The 18115-nt window shown below is 47.2% G+C and overlaps 3 protein-coding genes and 3 non-coding genes across 7 annotated transcripts; 5 read left to right on the forward strand and 1 right to left on the reverse strand.

Annotated features, from left to right (window-relative positions):
- The first annotated feature begins 119 nt into the window (after positions 1-119).
- RPL10 (ribosomal protein L10) lies at positions 120-6672 on the forward strand. Its single transcript, XM_077284182.1, has 6 exons — positions 120-244; positions 2262-2320; positions 2826-2933; positions 5864-6002; positions 6198-6360; positions 6448-6672. The coding sequence occupies exons 1-6, from the start codon at positions 222-224 to the stop codon at positions 6601-6603; spliced, it is 648 nt and encodes a 215-aa protein (XP_077140297.1). The 5' UTR covers positions 120-221; the 3' UTR covers positions 6604-6672.
- Positions 2550-2683, forward strand: LOC143810809 (small nucleolar RNA SNORA70). Its single transcript, XR_013223192.1, has one exon. It is a non-coding gene; the product is annotated as a small nucleolar RNA SNORA70 (small nucleolar RNA).
- On the forward strand, positions 5557-5690 carry LOC143810808 (small nucleolar RNA SNORA70). Its single transcript, XR_013223191.1, has one exon. It is a non-coding gene; the product is annotated as a small nucleolar RNA SNORA70 (small nucleolar RNA).
- LOC143810810 (small nucleolar RNA SNORA70) lies at positions 6025-6149 on the forward strand. The gene has a single exon (XR_013223193.1). It is a non-coding gene; the product is annotated as a small nucleolar RNA SNORA70 (small nucleolar RNA).
- A 1852-nt stretch (positions 6673-8524) lies between the features above and the next one.
- LOC143805201 (uncharacterized) lies at positions 8525-10990 on the forward strand. Its single transcript, XM_077284183.1, has 2 exons — positions 8525-8572; positions 8667-10990. Exon 2 carries the CDS (start codon positions 9149-9151, stop codon positions 10499-10501), a length of 1353 nt encoding a protein of 450 aa, XP_077140298.1. The 5' UTR covers positions 8525-8572; positions 8667-9148; the 3' UTR covers positions 10502-10990.
- A 2931-nt stretch (positions 10991-13921) lies between these two features.
- Positions 13922-17577, reverse strand: LOC143805203 (deoxyribonuclease gamma-like). Of its 2 annotated transcripts, XM_077284186.1 has the most exons (8): positions 17309-17577; positions 16972-17060; positions 16653-16739; positions 16366-16478; positions 16171-16283; positions 15680-15837; positions 15284-15380; positions 13922-14024 (listed from the first exon to the last, which is right to left on the reverse strand). In XM_077284186.1, the coding sequence occupies exons 1-8, from the start codon at positions 17441-17443 to the stop codon at positions 13950-13952; spliced, it is 867 nt and encodes a 288-aa protein (XP_077140301.1). In that variant the 5' UTR covers positions 17444-17577; the 3' UTR covers positions 13922-13949. The 2 variants fall into 2 exon arrangements, with proteins under 2 accessions (XP_077140301.1, XP_077140302.1); XM_077284187.1 differs by lacking the exon at positions 17309-17577 and having other exon boundaries at positions 16366-16476; positions 16972-17261.
- Between the last annotated feature and the right edge of the window lie 538 nt (positions 17578-18115).

The following is an 18115-nucleotide window of genomic DNA, read 5'->3' on the forward strand; positions in this document are numbered from 1 at the left end:
CCGACGTTCTGAACGTCTTAGGAGGACGTCTCGTACGTCATGTTGGAGGCGGGGCGCATATATAAGGGAGTGCGCAGGCGCAGCGGCTTCCTCTTTGGCTTCGGCGAGGTGAGTGAGGTGGTGGTTGGTGCGGCCGCTCTTGTCCTGGCGGTGCGAGGTTTCCGCTCTTTTCGCTCACCGCTCGTCTTTCTTTCTGTCTCCTTTAGGTACAAGGCGCCATCATGGGCCGCAGACCCGCCCGCTGGTGAGTGATAGGCGGGGGCGCCGCCGCCATGCGCCGGGCTCAGGCCTGGTCACGCGTGTGTACTCGTATAATCTTCTGGGGAAAGGGGCAGATTACTGCTGTGTCCTATTAGTGACGTTATGCTTCGGGGCTGGCAGGGCGTGCTGGGAGTTGTAGTTTTGGCCACTTTGGAGAGTAATATATGGAAAATTAACAATATCGATGAAGCAATGTGTCCACATACTGACTTGGTGGCTTTCCTGTAGTTTTAGCATGGAAATAAAACTACATTTCCCATGATGCTTTTCTGCTGCGCCTGTTCTCTCTCTATCTATCTATCTTATCTATCTATCTATCTATATATTAACCCCTCAATGACTTGTGACTGTAAATTTTGGTCACAAGTCCTGTTACACAGCAGAGGCCAGATCACTCCTGGTTTAACCATTTAAATGCCTGCAAGAGGTGTGGGTGGCATTGGTACCCGTCACTAGACTGTGGGGTGCTGATGGGTTACCCTGGCAGAGGGTCGCCTGTTCTCTGCTCACATGAAGCCATGGTCTGGACTTGATATAATGGACTGTATAATACAACCGCTCAGGTGGAGGGGCTTTAATGTCAAAACATAGTTTAAATTGTCCTTTCCATCCAAAACTAAAGACACCACTTAAATCCATCTTGGGCATTATTGCTGATAACCTGCAGCACAGACCGCCCGATGTCCAGGGTGCTGTATCCTACTACTTGTTCTGTGCAGTATCAGAAAAGATCGGCAATAACTTAAAATTGGAACCAGGATTTCTACTTCATCAGTGCCCCGGTGATGTTTTTACTCAGGCTGGAGAACCCCACCAATGGTCTGCATCAGAAATGAGCGGGCCCGATGACTGTACAAGCCCCTAACATCACACATGGAAGGCTGTAACGTCAAGGGTCCCGGTCACTTCCTCTGCAGATGTGGCCGGCTCCAGCCAGCATCTTTAGCCCCCTTACTGACCCTGGGCACGCAAGTACATCCAGTGTCTGCTCCCTGTTTGGTGTAGTGAAGTATATCGTGGCACTACTGTGTTGGTGCACAAGGTAGGTTCCCCAAACCAGTAGACATAAATAAAGTAAAGAAACTTGGCACTCAACTTGGTTAAGCAACCAGCGGCGGATACCGCGTTGCGTGGCGCTACTACACTTAACACTTAGGTGCGCTTCCGTTTTGGCACGTCCCACTTGTACTCCGTAGTACTCTGGGGACCGAAACACTACTGATGCATATTCCATCCTGCGGCTATAATCTCACTCATACATAAAGCCTCTATTCACAGGGTTATCTAATCCTGCTCTACCTACAATAGATATACAATCCTGCCACATATTATTACTGCCAGTAGCTACGCTATACCTTAATGAAAATTTACCACCTATAAACAACACTATCCTCTTAATTATACCGGAGCGACCAGTCCAGTCCTCTTTATGATCCACAAGGATCTACGTTATATCCTGAGACATCTCTCATATTTAGCTCTTGAGCAGTCGGTTGTACTGAAGAAGGTCTATGGCAGACCGAAACGTTTATATTGGGACTGCTATTTGAAATAAAAAAGCATATTCAATACTATCTACATAACCAAGTTGAGTGCCAAGTTTCTTTACTTTATTTACCCTGTTTGGTGTAGTCTCAGGAGCTGAGCCTGCATGCTTCCTGGTGGATTATTTTATTAAAGATGTAAGTTCATCTCTAGTTGCCCTTTGACTTGGTGGCAGCTGTTCTTGCAGCAATTGGTGCAGTTGTGGTGGTCTCCAAATATAGTTCCAACGTCTGCAGATATGGGGGGTGTTCTCATTGAGGGAAGGTTCTTAACATGAGCAGCCTTAAAGGGGTTGGCCACTTTTTTCCTCTTTTTGGTCACCCATATGATGCTTGAGATGATTCCTAATACAAAGCGATTCTGACCTAACTACACTTTTCCTTGGGAATTATAATCTTGAGGGTTTATATATCGGGTCTTAATTCTTCTGATAACACGACTGTCTGTCTGTTTAGTTACAGATACTGCAAAAACAAGCCCTACCCCAAATCCCGCTTCTGTCGGGGTGTCCCAGGTGAGTGGTGGATCGTGTAAGATGTCTGTATTATTGAGGGGACATCAGTCTACCTGGCAGTGGAGCATGGCAGTGACAGGAGTAGTGCTTGAGCACAATGTTCTACCAGATTGTTCTCTTGCTCTGCTTTTTCTGTCCAGTATGTCGTGTAGGGCCGCGGTGGTTGGGAGACTGTAGCGTCTATGTGAGTGCAGGTCTGTTTTCCATACGGCAGCAGAGAATCTGATATTTGCAGCTAATTAAGCCGACCATCTCATGCCCTGATCGTGAGCTGGTGTGCAATGGCTGCATACAGGAACGGCCTTGGTTGTGTATGTGCTTTGTCTCTGGTACAAAGTGCTCTAAGGGACCTTGGTGACATCCACATGACCTGAGCTATGTGACGTGAAGGGTCTGGCTGTATCTATGCTAACAAGTATTATGGCGTAAGCTGTAGCCATCCCACCATTTGTGGCCCCAGCGGAGCGGCCTCTTATCTCAGATGTCTCCATAATATTCGTTCTAGATCCTAAAATCAGGATATTCGACTTGGGTCGTAAGAAGGCCAAGGTGGACGAGTTCCCACTATGTGGTCACATGGTCTCCGACGAGTACGAGCAGCTGTCATCTGAAGGTATGTGGACGTGTGAATGAGAGCTATAGAATCTGCAGCCGTCTGCTGTCCAGTTTCCAGAATAATCACAACCGCCAGCATTATGGCTTCTGCAGAAAATGGGAATTGTATTTTCACAACTGAATCCCTGAACAGTTTGTTGTAAACTGAACCCCAAAAGGCAACATCATTTCAGTTTTCTGTTCTGGAGAGGATGGAGTAGATAACTATTCAGGGTGGATGAGATGTAGTTTGTGCCTACTGAGCATTTAAAGATGCCGGTGAACTGCGTTCTCCCACCTCTGCCCAGTTTTATTGCGGGGACTTGGAAAAGGGCAGAATCAAAGTTTCTGCACTAAAACGCATAGAATTCTGCTTCCAATCTGTAGCAAAAAACACAATCCAAGCAGATTGCCTATTTTGGTGTGGACAGCTGCAGCGGATGGAGGGTGGTGTTCTGGGAATATGGCCTTATCGTGCAAGCCTTAATCTGTCCTTAAAGGGAACCTGTCAGCAGGATCCTGCATAGTAACCTACATTGTCAGGTTGGCGCTGTTATACTGATTTAAAATGATACCTTGGTTAATGAAATCCGACTTGTGGTTGTTAAATCTTTTATTTTTAGTTAATGATATGCCCATGCTGTGGGGTGGGCCTATGGGGGATCTGCATGTGGTGCTCTGACTAGGTATTCATAATGCAGACTGCTGATGGGTCCCTCACTGACGGCCCCCTAGTTTACATAATGAATACCTGTACGTACTGAAAAAAAAATGTCCTCCAAGATGGCGCCGTCTGCGCAGTAGCATCTCTCAGATAGCTGCAGGGAATAGAGGATAAATGCGGGATGGGAAGACCTTTTTCTACTCCAGCAAGATTGCTGCACAGTAAGGCCATGTTCACACTTTGCGGTCTTTACTGCGGAATCGCCGCGATTTTGATGCTGCGGGTCCGCAGCAGTTTCCATTTACATGTAAACCCTATGGAAACCGCAAACCGCTGTGCACATGCTGCAGGAAAAACCGTGCAGAAACGCAGCGGTTTAAAACCCGCAGCATGTCACTACTTTGTGCAGAATCGCTGCGATTCTGCACCCATAGGAATGCATTGAAACGCATGGGGCTGTGCCCACGTTGCGGGAAGTAAGCGGGTGGTACCCGGGGTGGAGGAGAGGACTCTCCTCCAGGCCCTGGGAACCATATTTGGGGTAAAAAAAGAATAAAAATAAAAAATGATGCTATACTCACCTCTCAGCGCTGCATGCGGCTGGCCGGTCAGAGTTGCTGTGCGAACAGGACCTGCGGTGACGTCGCGGTCACATGACCGTGATGTCACGAAGAGTCCTTCTCGCACATCATCTTTGGAACCGGAGCGCTGGGTGCAGCGCCGAGGAGATCCGGACATCAGAGGGTGAGTATAACCAATTTTTATTATTTTTAACATTACTATTGATGCTGCATATGCAGCATCAATAGTATAGGCGGAAACCGCGATAAATCTGCAGGGATAACCGCAGCGGTTTTGCCCTGCAGATTTATCAAATCTGCTGCGGGAGAACCCGCAGAGGGACGCCGCAAAGTGTGAACATGGCCTTACAGCTATTGGATTTCTGCACATACCAATAGCTGGTACTGCACAGGCGCAGCGGATTCCATTTTTAAATTGGTGGGTTTTTTGTACTAGGTTAGTAAAATAAAGAACAGTAATTACTAGGACACACTAAACATGCGATTATGCTGCAGTCCAGGTTCTACGACCGGTACCTACATGCAGAAGGGTTTTTTCAATGTGTGTATGTGTATATATAATAACTAGTAATATATAACTAGGCGAGGTCAGTGAGGGACCAGTCTGCATTATCAATCCCTGACCCCCACCCCACACACAGGACCATCCCAGAGCACTAGCATATCATTAAGGCCAGGTTCATATTGTGTTAATGGCAATGCGCTGACGGCATCCATTACATAGTGGCACTAATGCTATGTAACAGATGCGTTAGTGCACCCATTGACTGCCATTATGTAGTGCATCGCTAACGCATGTCATAATCAGCATGCGATAGCAATGTGCCGTCATTCTGTGACGGACCCTCTGATGCGGTCTGCAGCGTTTGGGGGGTCCGTCACCGCGATCGCTTAACGCGACTTTGAAAGGCACTTACTGAAAATAAAGATTAAACAACCACAAGATGGATTTAATCAACCGAGGTATCATTGTAATCCATATAATTGTGCCAACCTGACTCTGTAGGTTACTGTGCACAATCCGGCTGACAGGTCCCCTTTAAGGTGCAATATTGTGACTAGGGTCAGTAATGGCCAAACTTAGGTGCTGTTAGTTTGCTACAATTTCTGCCAATAATAAAAAATTGACAAACTCAGTAAGTCTATGGATATGACCCATAATGTTGCTTTGATAGTCCCCAATCCCCCAACCTGTCTCTGGCCCACCACACCATGACAGCCTGCAACTGCAGAGTCATGAGGGGGGACTCTAAATTTGCCACAGGCTGGTGGTCTCCATGTCTGGGGGCTGTACCAGGCTGTCCATGGATAATTTAACTTGCCAGATCATAACTTGTCACCTAAGTGTTGTGCAGAATTTGTACCCTTGCGATGTGATCTGGTGCTAAACATGAGGTTTGCAGCTAATTAAGCCGACCAGCTCGTGCTGCCATCGTGAGCTGGTGTGCAATGGCTGCATACAGTAACGTCCTTGGTTGTGTATGTGCTTTGTCTGTCGTACAAAGTGCTCTAAGGGACCTTGGAGACATCCACACTGAGCTGGTGCATTAAGGGGACCCTCTTGTGCTGCTCCCATCCACATCTGTGGTGTTGACACGCGCTGACCAGATTCCAGTCCACACACTTATCGGTGCCTCATGATGTAGATGATATGAGACACATTAGCATTTGACCTAATAAACAATGTGCTGGTTTTCTCCTTAGCTCTTGAGGCTGCCCGTATCTGTGCCAACAAGTATATGGTGAAGAGCTGTGGCAAGGACGGTTTCCACATCAGAGTGCGTCTCCACCCATTCCACGTCATCCGCATCAACAAAATGTTATCCTGCGCCGGAGCTGACAGGTAAAGTTGTGTTGTCTGCAGATGGCAGTGAATGTAGCTGACCAGCTCCTGCTACCATCAGAGCGGGGCGTGCAATGGCTGCATACAGAGACTCCCGGCTGTGTGTGCGCACCATGCATGGTGCATGAAGGGGCTGCGGAGACAGCCTGGCATGTAATATGCCGTGTGGCATCTAACGGGTGGTTCTTCTCACAGGCTCCAGACTGGTATGCGTGGTGCCTTTGGGAAACCTCAGGGCACAGTGGCCAGAGTCCACATTGGACAGGTGATCATGTCCATCCGCACCAAGACCTCTAACAAGGAGCATGTGGTGGAAGCTCTGCGCAGGGCAAAGTTCAAGTTCCCTGGACGTCAGAAGGTAACATGGTGGCTGTTCTCTGCAGGTCTTAGCTCAGCAGTGGTGTGCACAATGTTGGTCTGATCCTTTATATCTGTCTTTCTTCAGATCCACATTTCCAAGAAGTGGGGCTTCACAAAGTTCAACACAGAGAACTTTGAGGAAATGGTTGCTGAGAAGCGTCTCATTCCTGATGGCTGCGGAGTGAAGTACATCCCTAACCGAGGTCCCCTGGATCACTGGAGGGCACTGCATGCTGCGTAGGGGGGCTGCACTTTTAATTGGTCATGGGTCTTTTCAGATCTAGCATCAATAAAGTTCTAAGTACAGTAATGAGACTGTCTGCACGTTATTATTGGTGGTGAGCTCTGCTGGCTGAAGCGTGGGATTGACATGTGAAGGAATGGCTGTGGACCACACAAGGCTAGGTTATAGGGGGGGACAAAATGGGCCCTTCCCAATGGGGTACGACTGATGGAACATGACTGGTGTTCAGCTTTTTTTTACCCTTCGCCACGACAGCACCCCACATGAGAGAGGGATCCGCCCATAGGAACAGGAAACCTACAGAATAAAAGGAGGCGGTCCCCTCTCCTCCTCAGTTTAGGTTTCCTGTTTCTATGGGGAACCCGAAGTACCTGCAGTCCAAAAAAGGATTCCTGGGCCATGCACCCGCCTGCGTCAGTCTCTGGTGGAACGGCAGGGGCTGCGGTACCAGAGGCAGCGGCGGGGGAGCCACTGTTTGCAGCCTCCCCCCTCGTCTGTTCATCGCCATGGTCCGGGTTCGGTGCCGCTGGGCCGCCCGGATCCATGAGGACGCGCGCGCTCAGCGGCCGGCTTCTTATCCAGCAGCCGCCGCATGGTAAGGAGGAGCGGCGCGTCTAACCCGGAAGTCGCTGGAGCACTTCCGGGTTGGGTCCGGGGAGGCAGGAGATTCGGCGCCAGATTTAAAAGTGCAGCACTAGCGTCGGCCGGTGTGTGTAAGTATGGCTTCACCGGCCGATGTAGCGCACTTGTCTGCAACAGAGCAGTCTCCCAGTAAGGAGACAAGCGCCAGGAGCAGCACCAAAAGTGGAGATCGATCCCAGGAAAAGCGATCTGCCACCAGACAGAAAGGTCTTTCAGCCAAGAATCCGCCTCCAGAACCGGTACCTGTCAGCTTCACTGGGTGAGTTTTAAAAGAGTCTCTTCCCATATGCTGATATATGTTCCTCCTATATCCCCTTCCTCTAGACTAAGAAAAGGACACATAAAACCAAACATAAAGAATGTGCCTTATGCTTGCAACCCCTCCCGGACTCATATGCTAAGAGGTTATGTGCAGAGTGCATCGTACTGACCTTACGGCAAGAAAACGTAATGACCCCGTCTGACGTTAGAGCCATAATTCGTGAAGAGATGCAAGGTCTGGCCCATACAAGTAGCACCAGTACCCGCCAGCCCAGCAGGTCCCGATCTCCAGTAAGCTCGGAGTCAGAGGTAGTGCAAAAATCCTCTGATGAAGAGGAGTCCCAGCAAAGTTCATCAGAATATGAAGGAGGGCTTTGTCTACCAAATAGTAACGTAGACAGTTTAATTAAAGCCGTCAGGAGCACGATGGGGTGCCCAGATGAGAAGGGAAAGAAGTCAGCGCAGGACATCATGTTCGCGGGATTAGGACAAAGAAAACGAAGGTCCTTCCCCACCATACCCACAATTAAGGAGCTGGTTAAGAAAGAGTGGGAAAAACAACATACAAGAGGATTCTTGCCATCCTCTGCTAAAAGACGCTACCCCTTCAGTGACGAAGAACTTAGTTCCTGGCAAAAAATTCCAAAAGTTGATGCGGCAGTGGCTTCAACTTCCAAACAGTCGGTCTTGCCTGTGGAGGACTCAGGGACTCTAACGGATCCGTTAGACCGAAAGGCAGAAGCCTTACTTAAGAGGTCATGGGAGGCAAATACGGGGGCATTCAGGCCAGCCATTGCTAGCACCTGTACTGCAAGGTCACTGCTAGTATGGACAGAGCAGCTGGAGGAACAAATTAGAGGTGGAGCTTCGAGGAATACAATTCTGTCGAAAATCCCTCTAATGAAAGACGCAGTAGCATTTCTAGCAGATGCGTCGGTAGATTCACTACGCCTAACAGCCAGGTCAGCCGGCCTAGTAAATACAGCCCGGCGAGCACTCTGGTTGAAGAATTGGAAAGGGGACGCACAGGCCAAAGCAAAACTTTGCGCGATCCCCTGCCAGGGTGAGTTCCTATTTGGGAAAGCTCTGGACGAGCTCTTAAATAAAGCAGGAGAGCGGAAGAAAGGCTTCCCTAACCAGTACCTTCCCTCTTACAGGAGAGCTTTCAGGAGACGCCCCTTCACCAGGAATAAACCTACTGAGCAAAGGGAGCGCTGGGAGGCAAAGGATCCAAAACAAAAAGGTGCTCTGTTTTCCGGATCCTATAACCAAAAACGCAACAAGTACCGTTAATTATGAAGTGGGCGGTAGATTGAAGTATTTCTCTTCTAAATGGAAATTAATAACATCTAGTCCTTGGATTCTGGACATTATTGGGAATGGATTAAAGTTAGAATTTGATAGAATCCCTTGGGATTCTTTTATTGTAACATCTCCGAGAGGTCAACAACAACAAGAAGCTCTGGAATCAGAGATCCTATCGCTTCTATCTAAAAAAGTATTGATAGAAGTTCCCCGGGATCAAGAAGGGAGGGGGTTCTATTCCCCTTTATTCTTGATCAATAAACCGGATGGTTCATTCAGAACCATCATAAACCTCAAAAAACTAAATTCCTTTTTACGTAACCACACTTTCAAAATGGAATCTATTAGTTCTACCATCAAGCTTTTGTTCCCTAGGTGTGTCATGGCCGGGATAGACCTAAAAGATGCATACTATCATCTTCCAATACATGCCGAACACCAGCAGTATCTAAGAGTAGCGGTCATCCTGGAGGGACAGGTTCGTCACTTCCAATATGTGGCAATGCCATTTGGGCTTTCTATGGCCCCCCGCATTTTTACAAAAGTGATGTTAGAGGTAATGGCTCATCTACGCCAACGGGACACTTTAATAATACCCTACCTGGATGACTTTCTAGTAGTAGGGAATTCTGTAGCTCAATGTAAATTGCGGTTATCTAACACAATCTCATCCCTGCAGGAGTTGGGTTGGATTATCAACTTCGAAAAGTCCAGGCTGAATCCAGACACTACTCAAATGTTTCTAGGGATCCAGCTAGACTCAGTAAGTCAAAAAAGCTTCCTCCCGCATTCAAAGAAAAGGACTATACAGTCAAAGGTGTCAGAAGCGATAAAGAACCCCTACATGACACTAAGGAAGGCTATGTCCTTACTGGGATCATTGTCCTCATGTATCCCGGCTGTACAATGGGCTCAATTTCATACCCGCCAATTACAGTTCGAAGTACTGTCAGCCCAGGGACGGGTAGGACACCTAGAGAGTAAACTAACTCTCTCTAGAGATGTCATAGAATCTCTATCCTGGTGGCTAGATATGGGACACCTTTCAGGGGGTGTACCATGGATAATAGATCCATCCAGAATAATTACTACAGACGCCAGCCCTACGGGATGGGGTGCACATATGGAGGATGATATAGTCCAGGATACCTGGAATCAGTCAGAATCATCATGTTCATCAAATTGGAAAGAGTTAACAGCAGTAGGGAAAGCCTTAAATTATTTTCTTCCACAGATCCAAGGAGCAGATGTAAGAGTTTTCTCAGACAACTCCACCACAGTGGCCTATGTAAACCGCCAGGGCGGTACACGGTCAGGAAGTCTGATGACCATCGCAGGAGAGATCTTCCAGTTCGCAGAGGCTCATCTTGCGTCCCTAACAGCCCTACACATCAGAGGCATAGAGAATACCAAAGCGGACTACCTCAGCCGAAACAGGCTGCGCCAGGGAGAATGGTCCTTAAACAGAGCCGTGTTCAGACTAATAACAAAAGCATGGGGAGTGCCTCAGATAGATCTATTTGCCACAAGAGGCAACAGACAGGTAGAAAGATTCGCTTCCCTGAACTCCATGGATCACCCAGACATGCTGGACTCTCTACACCATCCTTGGAACTTCAAACTGGCGTACGCCTTTCCTCCAATGTCTCTGATTCCGCTAGTGATCAGGAAGATCAGGAGGGAGTAAGCAAGGATAATCCTCATTGCACCCTTCTGGCCAAAAAGACCGTGGTTCTCCTGCCTCCAGAGCATGTGTCTATCCGATCCATGGATTCTTCCATTGGACAAGGAACTACTGTTCCAGGGGCCGTTTTTCCACCCGCAAGTGAAAGGGCTTCACTTGACGGCGTGGAACTTGAGCGGCAATTATTAACTTCAAGGGGTTTCTCAGAACAACTAGTAAACACCCTGCTACTAAGTAGGAAAAGATCTACCACCCTGATATATAGCAGGGTATGGAAAAAATTCTTAGACTTTCATACAGTACCATTCACTAAGCAGGTTCCGATAACACCTATTCTAGAGTTCCTACAAAAAGGTAGAGAATTAGGACTATCAGTGAACACCTTAAGAGTCCAGATATCAGCGTTAGGAGCCTTATATGGATATAATATAGCCGCTGATAGATGGGTCTCCAGATTCATTAAGTCTTGTGAACGGAGTAACCCAGTACATATTCCCCGTCTACCTCCGTGGGATTTAAATCTAGTGCTAGAAGCCTTAACCAGCTCCCCATTTGAGCCTCTAGATTCTATACCTCTAAATGTCCTCACATATAAGGTAGCCCTCTTGGTAGCCCTGACCTCAGCCAGACGTGTTAGTGACATCCAGGCCCTATCAGTAGACCCACCATTCTTACTGATATTCCATGACCGAATAGTCCTAAAACCAGACCCCTCATACCTCCCTAAGGTAGCATCCACCTACCACAGGTCACAGGAAATATTTCTCCCTTCCTTTTTTGATTCTCCTGTAACCCCTGAACAACAGAAGTTCCACACCTTAGATGTCAGAAGAGCCATCCTGACTTATATAGAAAGGTGTCAAACATGGAGGGAGAGTAGGGCTCTGTTTATCTCCTTTCAGGGCCGCAAGAAAGGACATGGGGTCACGAGAGCTACCATATCTCGGTGGATCAGAGATGCTATCTGCTTGGCCTATACATCGAAAGGCGAGATTCCTCCAGTGGGTATTAAAGCGCACTCAACACGAGCCATGGCTTCCTCCTGGGCGGAACAAGCGGATGTCCCGATCCATCTAATATGTAAGGCCGCAACTTGGTCAACACCTTCTACCTTTTACAACCATTATAGACTTGATCTATCTTCATCGTCTGATTTGACATTTGGTAGAGCTGTGCTTAGTACAGTTATCCCACCCGAGTAATGACTCTCTGAAAGTCTCTCATGTGGGGTGCTGTCGTGGCGAAGGGTAAAAAGCCGGATTACTCACCGGTAATGCTCTTTTAATGAGTCCACGACAGCACCCATTTACAACCCTCCCTGATTATGCACAGCCCTTTCTTTAATTCACAAATAATGGTTGTATAGAGTTTTTAAGATATTTTGCTGAATAAGAATTAATACTAAAGCTTTTGCGGTTCCCTTTTTATACTCTGTAAACTAAACTGAGGAGGAGAGGGGACCGCCTCCTTTTATTCTGTAGGTTTCCTGTTCCTATGGGCGGATCCCTCTCTCATGTGGGGTGCTGTCGTGGACTCATTAAAAGAGCATTACCGGTGAGTAATCCGGCTTTTTTCTTGTATAGCGCTATCTTATTCCGCAGCGGTTTACAGTATCATCGCTGTCCCCATTGGGGCTCACAATCTAGATTCCCTATCAGTATGTCTTCTGACTGTGGGAGGAAACAGAACCCGGAGGAAACCCACACAAACATGGGGAGAACATACAAACTTCTTGCAGGTGTTGTCCTTGGTGGGATCCCCTGTATAGTGGTCCATGTTGGAATGAAAGTTTGAGATTAGTGATGGACTAATATACTTGTTACTCGGGTGGTCTCTTGAGTATTTGTTAGTGTTCGAAGATTTAGTTTTCATTGCCTCAGCTGAAAGATTTAGTTATTAGCCAGGCTAAGTACATGTGGGGGTTGCCTGGTTGCTAGGGAATCCCCACATGTACTTATGCTGGCTAACAGATGTAAATCATTCAGCTGAGGTGAGGAAAACTAACTCTCTGAACACTAACAAATACTTGGAGGTCGCCCGAGCGTGCTTGGGAAATTCCGAGCAACGAGTACACTTGCTCATCAGTATTTGAGATCACAGTGCTTGTAGACCATGGAGTAAGGTCCCTATGAGGCTGTTCATGTCAGACCTGCAGTCAGGTGCTAACATTCAGCCATATTACAGCTGAATGAATGGGGCCTTGAAGGGGTTGTCTACTCCTAGGGGCAATATCTCAAATGCTATAGTCTGCAAATACCACCTGCACCAACACAAGGCCTGAGGCTCATGGGCCATTGACAGGGCTCACGTTGTATAAGAACTAGTGGCAGATTTTGAGCAGTTATGGTAGAACTTCCTTCAGATGAACTTCTGATGTCCAGAAGTCAGAGAAAGAGCTGATTGTTGTTCTACATCAGCCCTACAGCCAAAATCATGGAAGACTTGGGAGACCTGGCATGGGAGGTCAGTAGTTGGGATGTTTTTAGGGAAGGAGTTGTGTAAAAGGTTTATATGGATCACACTGCTGGACTGACCTTTGGTCTCATATAGTGATGAGCGCACATGTGCGAATAATGTGTTATCACTAGTGATGAGCAAATATACTCGTTACTTGAGATTTCTTGAGCACACTCGGGGGTCCTCCCAAGTATTTTTTAGTGCTCGGAGATTGTTTTTCTTGCTGCAGCTGAATGATTTACATCTGTTAGCCAGCATGAGTACATGTGGGGATTCCCTAGCAACCAGGCAACCCCCACATGTACTTATGCTGGCTAACATGTAAATCATTCAGCTGCGGCAAGAAAAACTAAATCTCCGAGCACTAAACAATACTCTTGGAGACACCCGAGCGTGCTCGAGAAATCTTGAGTAACTAGTATATTTGCTTATCACACTATTGTGGGCATGCTCAGATAATGTTAGTCCTTGCAGCAATGCAGCCGCAGGAACTCGGATATACTATCCAAGCATGCCCAAGATGCTTGGGTAACAGCTGATCATGTGCTCTCATCACTAGTCTCCTGACCTGCACTTCTGGCGTCTTTATAGGCACATGAGGCAGTTGCTTTGGATCAGATCATTAGTTAGGCCGGGTCTTGTCCCTGCGAGATGAGTGATCCCTGCCTAAGTTTTCTTTCAGCCCTTGTTACCCTTAGATCAGAGAGGAATGTACATAATGAATGGTGCTGATCGACAAGTAAAGTCAACTGCACATAACCTACCAATAGTCGGGTACTCCCTAAACTTTCCCGTGCACCCCTGAGGCTGCACTAAACCACTGATTAATGTCGTTGTATGATGAGCCACATAGGAGCACAAAGGATACTGACAAATGGCCATACATGAGCAGCTGATACACCGATACGATCTGACCACTTGTACTATAATGCCTGGTCTACTACAAGAACAGCCGGAGCCTCGTCGTGAGTGCGGAATGGCTTTATTATTCTGATCATAGCTCTCTGTCCATCCGTGGATCGGCCCGGAGATTCACCTCTACTGGAAAATGGTCACTCACTTCCAGTGCCTGAAGAATAAAATAGATTAAAGGGATCACTGGCATAACAGATGTGCAGACATAATGGCTGATGTGGATGGGGGTTTCCAGCCAGATCAGCTATTAAATAAAAAGCAACTTTTACTGTATATGGTTCTCTTAAAGGAGAATGTTTCTAACTGAAGACACATTGATATCTATATACAATATGGGGGGGGGGGGGGGTTGACCAATGAACATCACAGGATCAATGGTTACATGAGCTCTAGGGGGTCTGACTGCTGAGATCTCTCATGCCATTATGGAGGCCGAATGCCACTTTGGCAATGTGTAGCTTAGTCAGCCATAACACCACCTGAAGACTCGGAGGGTAAAGAAAGAGGAGGGACAAGTATATGGAGGGTGGAGAGGAATATAACTCTTAACTCACGGCCCCCAACAGATCATGTTTTCAGGATTTCCTTTTGCACAGAGGATGGAATTATCATCAAGGCATCAAACAGCGGCAGGTTCTCTCCCCAGGGCAAGAAAACCTTGAAAACGTGTTGGGGGAGCACTGTGTGGGGCCCATTGTACCGCACGGAGCACTGTGTGGGGCCCATACTTTGCAGGGGTAGGGTCATACAGTGGGTGCGGAGGATACTTGGAGGAATTCACTGTATGGGTATCGTACTGTGTTTGGGGGGCACTTTTGTTGACATACTTTGAGCGTAATGAAAGGCCAAGGTAGGAGCTTCAATAGGAGGAAAATTACTGTACGTGCTGTAAAGCTGTTTGATATGCTCTTCTGTGACCTCACCAAATTTTTTTTATATAGCGCTAACAAATTCAGCAGCGCTTTACAGTTTGCACACATTATCATCACTGTCCCCGATGGGGCTCACAATCTAAATTCCCTATCAGTATGTCTTTTATAATTTTTTGGGGAGGTGAAGAGGCCCCAATTAAACGTTCTGCTATGGGGCCCTACGATTTCTTTGTACGCCCTCACCCACGAGGAAATACCCAATTCTCTGATCATGTCTTCTCATTCTTGAGATCTATTCATTAAAATGTACTTGGTGGGTGGGACAACCCCTTTAAGTTTGTTTCCATATGAAAAAGTTCATAGTTATATTTGATAAGGAAAAACGTCATCAATTGTAGACCTTTCTTTTTAATAAATATCAAGGTTGGCCACAACTTTGTCAAAGTTTTTAATTTTGGTCCTCTGTATATTTGACGTTTACCATTCATCCAATAAAGCTTTTATGACAATGATGGGTCCATGATAATAAAACAGAACTTACCTCCTCCTCAGATAAACCGAGTTTTCTCTTGAAATTGAATGGTTTTGCAGTACCCGGTACAATCCCTTTAAGAAGTTCTTCTCCATGTACCACAATTCTTGATGAATGACCAACAGAAAGGAAAAAAAATCTTTGACAAATTCTGAATATGTCCTATAATATAGAGCGCTCCAGAATTGCTCGCACTGATAAAACACACAGCAAAATTAAAGGGATTATAAGGAAAATGAAAGGAAAAAAAAAGTGCACCCTCCCGTCTGTGGTTAGTGTCCGACGCCAACCCGGATAAGCTAATGTCAGGGTCACAGGGCTGTATCCTTCTAGTGGCCATGCCTAGTCCCCTTTAGGAAAAAGTTTACAACTCCTTTAAAGGCTACGTCCCAATCCTAGAATTACCGGTCATATGCACAGTGTGTCTTCTGCTTCACTGTAGTGTCGTCTTTATCACCAATCAGCCAGTGGAAAGTGTCGCCACTCTGGAGCTGAATGTTCCGCCATTCCTCCGCTGTGACATAGCCACATGCAGCGTTCAAGTCTCCGAGGAGCATCAGGCTCTGATAAAATGCAGGGACTATAGTGAGGAAGAGCTGTGATCTTAAAGGGATAGACACGAGAACCATTTAAATGGTAAATAATTACTTCCAGTCACCACTAGATGGAGCACTTTAAATATAGAACAGACTGGTGTTAATTAATGCAGTGACCTCCCCCTAGTGGAAGCTGGAGGGAACTACTGCTTTTTTACTTGAAGTGTGCACATGCATGGAAGCACGAGAGCTGCAGTTTTGCCTCTGATTGCTGTGAATACCCCTTACAGTCTGTTTTCGGGGTCTATACAGTGGCCATTCTGTCTGTATTTTTCTTGTACATTTTTTTTTTTAACCCACCTCAATTTTCCAGCGACTCTTCACCTGCAGCATGACATGTAAGAGCCTATTAATCTCGGCGGCCGCTCGGCTTGGACACGTGTGGTGAGACATCAGGACGAAATCTTTAATAACTGTACAAAAAAAAAAGTGTGTGTAAGGCTGTGATTAGGACTGAGGAAGAATATACAATGTAAGGGGGGCAATGTGGCCGACCTGTCGTGGGGGAGAGAAAGCGGACGGCAAAAGGTTCTCGTGCAAAGGCTTCTGGGTGATCCGGATGATCCTCCACATACTGGTACCAGTCCATCACCTGCACGGTGTCGGCTCTAGTGTGCAAGAAAACGTCACTAATACATCAGATAGATCTGGCCGCCCACAACCAATATGTAGTGCAATAGTGCAGACCGCTCTCCAAGACTTGGACTAGCAAAGGTTTATTAACAAGCCTCAGATCTGGGCCAATAAATTTGTGCACGATGTTCGGACGACCTCGGCTGTACCTGTAGATGAACACAAACTGCTCCTTATAGCTGTTCTTCCCCAGTCTCTTGCTCTCCAGGTGCTGGTAGTGATGGACGCCATCAAATCTACAGAAAAACGAAGCCGCGTCATCCTTACTGTATTCTCAGTGCTCGCACACGATGAGGCGACCATGTACACCCACGTCGTCCCCCTCTTGTACCGCTCAGCCTCCTGTGTACCATAGGAGGATCTCGCTGCACGGACCCCATGACCTCTGATTACTGGCACTTATCAGTACACGGTGTCTGGTATCTTAACACATGGGAACAATGCCATCATCTACTGTGGTCAGTTTACCTGTTGAGCTCAGACACCAGAGCAGGAACCGCTTCTCCCTTGGAGTCTCGCACTTCTTGAATTGCACTAATATCACAGCGAGCAAGAATCTAGAATGAAGAGAGACGGATATGTGAAGAACGGGGATCTTAAGGGGATATATGGGATTTGTGATACCCCCCAGTCCCATAGATGATGAGAAGTGGCACTGCACATGTGCGACTGCTGCTCCATTCATACAGGGGAGACATCAGAGGGTCCCAGGGTCACTCATCACCTGTCCTGTGGACATTTAACCCCTTTAATGTGTGTGCTCGCTATAGGGCCATTAATACTTAGCAGACAGGTAATCACCCACCTTTACCAGAACGCTCATAATCTTCTTATTCGATGCTTTGGCTTCTCCAAAACTCTTGATATTAAAAGCGCAGATTTTGAAGGCGACGGCGACTTGCAGACCCAGCATCATCAGGAGAAGCAGGGAGGATCTCATGGTGGGATATAGATGTAGGACCTATGGATGGGGCGCCCTGCTCTATATAATCCTGTCCCCGGTGAGCGCAGAACACGGCCAACGTATACACAAGACCCATCAGATGAAGGACGGGCACCGTACAGAGCGGTCAGTATCTGGGTCTATGGCTGAGGACGTCTAAACATTCAGTGACGCAGGACTCAATGGGTGACGGGAGAGGGTGCAGAAAATTCAGGAGACCCCGGGGGGATGAAGCAGGGCGGCCGTCTATTATAACACACACAATGTGGGACGGATGCGGCTGCTGTGTCAGCGCTCGGTCAGCAGGGACCCGACTCTGGAACACGAGAGAAGGGTCAGGACCTGCTGCCGGGGGGCAATATTCCTACATGGGACCTGTCCTGTGAGCGCCATTATATTTGTCACTCAGCTTTCCCAAACATGGATACTTTACTCCAAAAAAAACGGCACCACGATGAGGTTCTGGCTTTGCTGTGCCGCTCTTTTGCAGTGAATGGGTCTGAGATGCAGTACCGCGGACAACCTTCAGACAAGTGTGGCCCTGTTTTTGGAAACATTTTTCCATACTTTAGAGGGTAGAACAATGTTTAATGTGATGTACTATATCAAATGTAAGGTGCATTAAACCCAGGTGAGCAGGGAATGCCACGTATTACCCTGTGAATTGTC

The sequence above is a fragment of the Ranitomeya variabilis genome, chromosome 2, assembly GCF_051348905.1.
Source record: "Ranitomeya variabilis isolate aRanVar5 chromosome 2, aRanVar5.hap1, whole genome shotgun sequence".
Classification (NCBI taxonomy): Eukaryota; Metazoa; Chordata; class Amphibia; order Anura; family Dendrobatidae; genus Ranitomeya; species Ranitomeya variabilis.

Bases quoted from the DNA above. Each gene is read 5' to 3' on its own strand.
- RPL10 (XM_077284182.1), top strand. From the start codon at position 222: ATGGGCCGCAGACCCGCCCGCTG. The intron at 2,934-5,863 runs GTATGTGGACGT...TTTTCTCCTTAG, and splicing joins CGAGCAGCTGTCATCTGAAG to CTCTTGAGGCTGCCCGTATC. The intron at 6,361-6,447 runs GTAACATGGTGG...GTCTTTCTTCAG, and splicing joins AGTTCCCTGGACGTCAGAAG to ATCCACATTTCCAAGAAGTG.
- LOC143805201 (XM_077284183.1), top strand. From the start codon at position 9,149: ATGGAATCTATTAGTTCTACCATCAAGCTTTTGTTCCCTAGGTGTGTC.
- LOC143805203 (XM_077284186.1), bottom strand. From the start codon at position 17,443: ATGAGATCCTCCCTGCTTCTCCTGATGATGCTGGGTCTGCAAGTCGCC. The intron at 16,284-16,365 runs GTCGGCCACATT...TTTTTTGTACAG, and splicing joins CTTTCTCTCCCCCACGACAG to TTATTAAAGATTTCGTCCTG. The intron at 14,025-15,283 runs GTAAGTTCTGTT...TTTATTCTTCAG, and splicing joins TCGGTTTATCTGAGGAGGAG to GCACTGGAAGTGAGTGACCA.